Source organism: Oncorhynchus clarkii, chromosome 11, assembly GCF_045791955.1.
Source record: "Oncorhynchus clarkii lewisi isolate Uvic-CL-2024 chromosome 11, UVic_Ocla_1.0, whole genome shotgun sequence".
Classification (NCBI taxonomy): domain Eukaryota; kingdom Metazoa; phylum Chordata; class Actinopteri; order Salmoniformes; family Salmonidae; genus Oncorhynchus; species Oncorhynchus clarkii.
This window is the reverse complement of record NC_092157.1, coordinates 16,829,563-16,836,801: the sequence shown is the minus strand read 5'-3', so window position 1 is coordinate 16,836,801 and position 7,239 is coordinate 16,829,563. Positions and strand designations below refer to the sequence as shown.

At 43.0% G+C, this 7,239-nt stretch overlaps 1 protein-coding gene across 6 annotated transcripts; it reads left to right on the top strand.

The window, feature by feature from the left end:
- The first annotated feature begins 353 nt into the window (after positions 1-353).
- LOC139420294 (neutral cholesterol ester hydrolase 1-like) lies at positions 354-7,239 on the top strand. Of its 6 annotated transcripts, XM_071170212.1 has the most exons (7): positions 354-615; positions 1,222-1,361; positions 4,439-4,664; positions 4,750-4,819; positions 4,965-5,136; positions 5,239-5,378; positions 5,451-7,239. In XM_071170212.1, the coding sequence occupies exons 2-7, from the start codon at positions 1,224-1,226 to the stop codon at positions 5,926-5,928; spliced, it is 1,224 nt and encodes a 407-aa protein (XP_071026313.1). In that variant the 5' UTR covers positions 354-615; positions 1,222-1,223; the 3' UTR covers positions 5,929-7,239. The 6 variants fall into 6 exon arrangements, with proteins under 6 accessions (XP_071026313.1, XP_071026314.1, XP_071026310.1 ...); XM_071170213.1 differs by lacking the exon at positions 1,222-1,361; XM_071170209.1 differs by having other exon boundaries at positions 480-615; positions 4,965-5,378; positions 5,451-6,160.

Below are 7,239 nucleotides of genomic sequence, written 5' to 3'. Positions count from 1 at the left end.
ATATAAATAATTGGACAAAACACACATCATGACAAGAGAGACAAGAGAGACAACACAGCACTACATAAAGAGAGACCTAAGACAACATTTACATAAATGTGATATTAAAGTTTTTTATATAATTATATAAATTAGCAAAAATGTCTAAAAACCTGTTTTTTCTTTGTAATTATGGGGTATTGTGTGTAAATTGATGAGGAATAAGACTCTAACGTAACAAAATGTTGAGGTCAAGGTGTCTGAATACTTTCAGAAGGCAGTGTATTTTTGAGGCCATTTAGATGCTGCGATCTGGTGGCAGAAGAAGAGAATGACACTTTCACATAAAAAGGCAAGAGACCTTTATCAAATACAGTACAGTGTGAAGATTGGCAGAAACTGCTTCTGCAATAGAAATCCCCGAGAACACTTGTAGGCGATGTGATGGCTACGTTGGCTAGTTAAACTCATGCCTAGAAACACGTCGACGGGTGTAATTGTCGTGTCATGCAGAAATGCGAACGTCAAATCAGGCATTCCTTAAAGTTGTTTTTGACGAACATGAAAACGTGACAGTTTGCGATGTTGCGTCTCTGGGTTTACTGGGTTTAGAAACTCTGTGACTTCATGCTACGGGTGAGTAGACGTTCAAGCCCAGCACTGATTGTCACTCCTTATTAATTACATATATCTACTTTGTGGTTGTCCCTTCAAACGTATTCAATTATTCCTGACGAAACATTTGTCAAGTTCTCCATCTTGTTGTAGTTGAGTCTGAATAGTTTGACTAGTATAAACTACAGTTCCCATGAGCGCTACGCGTCTGAGGATTTCTTATCAGCTTTTACGTAATGCAGCTAACTTTCGTAAGCAAAAGCCGATAGCAAACTTCAAAATAAAAGCCACCTCAGACTGAAATCCACAACATCTAGGCCTATTTTGAACGGTATAATATTGATAACAGATGCTCTTGTATCTGATTTTATATTGTAGGCCTACTGGACTCTAATGGGCTTGTTGAACAAAAATACTTGGAATCCAATAAAACATTTAATCATAACAGGACTTTTATTCTGACACCACTATTAATCCTCATTCTTGTCTACGTTTCTGGTTTACCCCCAATGTTAAACCGACCTCTACCAACCACGGGGATACAGAAAAAAACGAGTCACCGTGAATTCAATTCACATCTCTTTTATCGGGTGAACGTGCCCCGGTGACAGTCCGTTTTCCCTGCAGTTATGAGGCTCCGCTGGTCCGGGGGCGTGCTGCTGTCGGTGGCGGCTGCCTACTACGTCTATACTCCGTTACCGAGTGCGGTGAGCGAGCCCTGGAAGCTCATTCTGCTGGACGCGCTGTTCCGGAGCTTCATACATGCGGTAGGACTGACTGGTAATGACTTGAAAATAGAATAGAACGTATTAGTTAAGGCAGGTGTTTTGCTGTAAATAGTATTGAATACTAGAATTAGTCGGTTCATGACATTAGTGCAGTGAACTGGTTAGCCTATGGGTCCCATCAGGTCATACAGCCCACAGGACAGTCAAATAACCTATAGTACCTTGACAGGGCACCAATCAGGGGCGTCGTGCACCCCAAAAATCTGTGGGGGCACAAAGTATGGAAGGGATGTGGTCTGGGGAATACATTTGAGAATTGAACATTTTTCAAACACCTGAGACAGCTTTCCCCTGCAATCTTGAGCCATAATAAATATGCTTAATTCTATGTAAAAACAATCGGTCTATTTCTATATATTTTTTAAATTTTACCCCATTTTCTCCTCAATTTAGTTAAGACCTTGTCTCATTGCTGCAACTCCCCAACAGTCTTGGGAGAGGCGAAGGTCGAGACATGCGTCCTCTGAAACATATATATATATTTTTTTAACCAGGTAGGCAGGCTAGTTGAGAACAAGTTCTCATTTGCAACTGCGACCTGGCCAAGATAAAGCGTAGCAATTCGACACATACAACAACACATGACCCGCCAAAACACGCTGCTTCTTAACTTCTTATGGTAGAGGGGACGGTTGCGTCCCACTTGGGCAAAAAACAGGGAAAATGCAGCGCGGCAAATAAAATAAAAAATGATATAAAAATCAAACTTTCATTAAATTACACATGTAAGATACTCAATTAAAGCTACACTCGTTGTGAATCCAGCCAACATGTCGGATTTTAAAAAGGCTTTTCGGCGAAAGCATAAGAAGCTATTATCTGATGATAGTGCAATAGTAAACAAAGAGGGTAGCATATTTCAACCCTGCAGGCGCTACACAAAAAGCAGAAATAAAATAGAAAACATGCATTACCTTTGACGAGCTTCTTTTGTTGGCACTCCAATATGTCCCATAAACATCACAATTGGTCCTTTTGTTCGATTAATTTCGTCCATATTTTTCCAAATGTCAATTTATAAAGCGTGTTTGATCCAGAAAAAACAGCTTCCAAAAAACGCAACGTCACTACAAAATATTTCAAAAGTTGCCTATAAACTTTGCCAAAATATTTCAAACTACTTTTGTAATACAACTTTAGGTATTTTTAAACGTTAATAATCGATCAAATTGTAGACGGGTCTATCTGTGTTCAATACAGGAAGACAACAAACCATGCTACTTTTCACGTTTTGCGCACTCTCAACAGTGTTACCCACTTCCTAGATGGCCTACTTCTTCATTGCACAAATGAATAACCTCAACCACATTCCTAAGACTGGTGATATCCAGTGGAAGCGGTAGGAACTGAAAACCAGTTCCTACGAAATATTGTTTGCCAATGAGAACTCAGTGAACAGACAGAGACCTAAAAAAAAAAATATCTGAACAGTTCTGTTATACTCACAGACATGATTCAAACAGTTTTAGAAACTTCAGTGTTTTCTATCCAAATCTACTAATAATATGCATATCTTATATTCTTGGCATGAGTAGCAGGAAGTTGAAATTGGGCACGCTATTTATCCAAAGGTGAAAATGCTGCCCCCTATCCCAAAGAGGTTATTAACACTCTGCTCACTTAATCTGGAAGTCAGCCGCACCAATGTGTCGGAGGAAACAAAGTTCGACCCTCCCCTAACCCAAACGGCGCTGGGCCAATTGTGTGCCACCCTATGGGGTCCCAGGCTGTAGTGGTGAACCCCAGGCTGTAGTGGCGCCTTAGCACTGCGCCACGTGGGAGATCAATACAACTATATTTCATCATATCTAAGCATACCTCTTGAGCTATCTGTATCCTGCTGACTAGTGGTTCTTTTTTTAAACAAACAAAATATGCTTATCTGCATCTCTGCTAATATCTGGGTCTTATTCAGTACATTGCTTTTCTAAAGTCTACCAACCTTGCCAGCAGGCATGCCAGCTAAGATAGATGGACAAGCTAGCTTGTCTAACTTGATTGATAGCCTGAAATGGCTTCTTGGTAGCTAGTTACGAGGTTGGGAGATTGGGAACCTATCTGGGCTAGTTAAACCCAGCTTCAAATAATTGCTAAGTGGCTAGTAGTGTTACAGAGAAAAAAGAAAAACAAATGATATATCTGTGGGGGCAAGTACCACTGTGCCCCCTATGGGCATGACGCCTCTGGTAATAGTGTTTTGGGTTGGAGAATAGTAGCATGACATTATAGGCCTTTACTTGACCAGACTGTCTGAACTTTGAACCTCTATCATTGGCCAGATACAATAAGGACATACACACAGGCCTTGTGTGGTGATAAGTTCAGTACACTGCATTCTTTTCCAGAAAGTAGCCTGGCCCTCTTTGAAGCCACGTAGGTTGATTCATCGATCTCTTTTTATCTATAAATCTCTCTTACAAAAACTCCCGCCGTGCCTAACATCATTATTCATCTTTAGTTACTTTATCTGATCTCAGGGATGGCTAACCCTGAAAATCCCTTTGGTTTCCTCAGAGTTAGGTGAAACTGCTTTTAGTTCATTTGCAGCCCATGTATAGAACAGATTGGAGACCTCCTTGTTGTGGAATGTGGTTGTTTTTCTTGACTATTTGTATTATTTTTTTACATTGTGTGTTATTTTTTGGGGGAGAATTGTGTATATGCAGGGCTCCTTGCTCCCTTGCAGAAGAGACCTTGGTCTCAATAGTGACTCCAGTCAAATAAATAAATAATGAAAATTGTCACAGTGGTCACTGGCCTTGTGCAACAGTGGTCAACAACAGTAAGGATCTGATGAAATAGAGAGTGGGGAGTGGCTGAGAGTCATCAACACGCCTTAACCTGTGTCTCTACCTAACCTCCCTCTAACCTGAACTACCAGTCCAAACACCTACCTAGCTTATTAGTAATACTGTAGAAGATTACACACACTGATAACACTGGGACCTGCAGTACCAGTCCTCACACCCTATACAGTATATCTGGATGGCTGGTTGTAGTTTATACATCCCATCACTGTGTGCAGATATTAAACTGAGCGTGTGTGTGTGTTCCAGGGTGATGTGGCGCAAGCTCTAGGGGTGTGTCACAGTGTTCATATGTTGAACTCTGTGGTGTCTCGGTTGGAGGTGATTGAGCCAAGGTCTAGTCCTACTGTACGTGTCACTGACTCCGCCTTGGGGGGCGTGCCCGCACGAGTGTTCCAGCCAGTTGGAGGAGGAGCCAAGCTTAGGAGGGGAGTGCTTTACTTCCATGGTGGGGGATGGGCCCTTGGCAGCGGACGTAAGTGTGTGTGTGCTAGAGTGTCTTTTTAAACATTCCATATGTGTTTATGCACAAAATGTTCTGCATTTGTATGTATGTGTAGGAATGAGATCTTATGACCTGCTGTGTAGGAGGATGGCTGAAGAGCTGGATACAGTCGTTGTGTCAGTGGAGTGAGTATCAGAATAATACTTTAAAAATATATATCTACATAAATCATATGGGAACCGAACTGGAAACCGGAAGGCTACCATTGTGCCCATGAGCAAGGCACTTATACTAACTTAACTTATGGTGTGTTAATTGTTGTTACCATAGTTACCGCTTGGCCCCTGATTCAGTGTTTCCAGACCAGTACCATGATGCTCTATCAGCGTCCAGGGCCTTCCTGTCCCCAGAGGTCTTGCAGCGCTTTGGGGTCAACCCAGCCAGGGTGGGGGTGTCTGGAGACAGCTCTGGGGGGAACCTCGCTGCAGCCGTGGCCCAGCGGGTACACGCATGTAAACTTACACACATGCACACACACACACACACACACACACACACTCACACACATAAACACACACACACTCACATTTTTTTCTGGCCACAGATTTCTGCAGATGATAGTATGAGTGTGAAGTTCAGTATCCAGGCGTTGATCTACCCAGTCCTCCAGGCTCTAGACCTGAACACCCCGTCCTACCAACAGAACCACAACGTACCCATCCTGCACCGACACCTCATGGCCAGGTACAGCACAAACACACACACACACACACATACACACACACACCTGTTACTAACCTTCCTTTCGCTCTCTAGGTTCTGGCTGATTTACCTGGGGGCTGATCCCTCTCTCCTCCCTCATCTCCTCTCCTCCCCCTCCTCCCTCCTTCATCCCTCCATCCCTCCTTCCATCCGTTCTCATCTCAACTGGACCTCCCTGCTCGCGGCCAAACACCAAAAGCATTACCGGCCTGTTGGCATGGAGACTGGGTCGCAGGAGGTCACAGGGATAGTGCCGGGGTTGGTGGATGTGCGAGCGGCGCCGTTGCTTGCAGAACAGGGGATTCTGGGTAGAACGCCGCGAGCGTACGTGATGACGTGTGAGTTCGATGTTCTGAGGGACGATGGGTTGATGTACGCCAAGAGACTACAGGACGCGGGCGTCACGGTTACCAGTGTTCACTATGACGACGGTTTCCACGGCTGCATGGTCTTCTCCTTTTGGCCGTTTTTGTCCTCCGTTGGCCAGAGGAGTCTGGACAACTACATCCAGTGGCTAGACCACAACCTCTAGAACAGCCATACTCAACAGGCGGACCGCGGTCTGGAACCGGACCCAGAAGAGGGTCGATACGGACAGTGTGTTTAAAATCTATTTTTTAAGAAATCAATCAGGCTTTAAACTTACTGCTGTTGAGTAGTTATCATGGGCAGGGGACTCGACCCCAAGGGGGCCCCCATGGATTTTGTTGAATCACTCAGGTATCATATGAACACACATAAGAAGACATGGTAAAATGTGTAGAATTGCAAGAAATTTGCTTTAAAACTGCTACGTTTGTTCTCCGCCAGCAGAAGGGGTGTGAATTGTTTGAACAGTTTAGAGTTACATGCGTTGCAAAGGGCGGGTTTGTTACTACGCCGACAGATGACAATACCCATCCGGACCTTTGCCACTTAGGAAATTTGTGTGACCAGACCATCTAAAATAGTAGTCTAGACCACGACAGAACCCTATGGAACCCAAGTTATGTTGAGAATCAAAACTATAGGATCACAACCTAGAACCCAATAGGAGCACCACTAGGACTAAAATGTCCAGGCAACCAGACAACCACACCTCCCATGCCTCTTTCCTTTTGACTACCTAGCTGATCCTGTGGTTGTTCAATGTAAAGACCGTGAACTGTCAGCTGTCTATGGAAACTGATTTAAAGCTTTGAATGCTAACAGTCTGATACACTGAAAGACTGACCAACATACACATCTGTGTGGAATCTCTGGGTTGTGCAATAATATGTTGTATTTATTTATTTGACCATTCCAAGCATAGAGAAGCAGGCAGAAGAGGGCCAAAAACAGACCTCACCACATGTTTTAACTACAGCCCCCGAGGAACGGTGTTTTACCAGGGTATAGGACCACTAAGAGAGAATCTGACACGGCATGAGACCAGACAGGCTGAAAAGTATTTTTATAGATATTATTTTAGAAATGAAGTAACTCACTGGGCAAAAATGGTTGAATCAGCATTTTTTCCACTTAAAAAAAATCTGTGATGGAAAATTGATTGGATTCGCAAAAAGTCATTAACCTAAGGGAATTTTGTCATTTTTTTCACCCAACTTTTGACCTAAATCCAATGACATGGTGAAATTGTTTGTTGATTTCACGTTGAATTTACGTTATTGACAACTCAACCAAATGTAAATCAAAACTACACGTTGAAATGATGTGCCCAGTGTGAAGATATGTTATGTGCAGAGAGAACATTGACCATAGAACGTGTGTGTTTTTTTAGTATAAGGAATGTTGTCTGTTCTAAATCCGTCAAAGGATCAGGTGTTTGTGTTATGTGAAGATATAAAGCCATGTGAACCAGGAA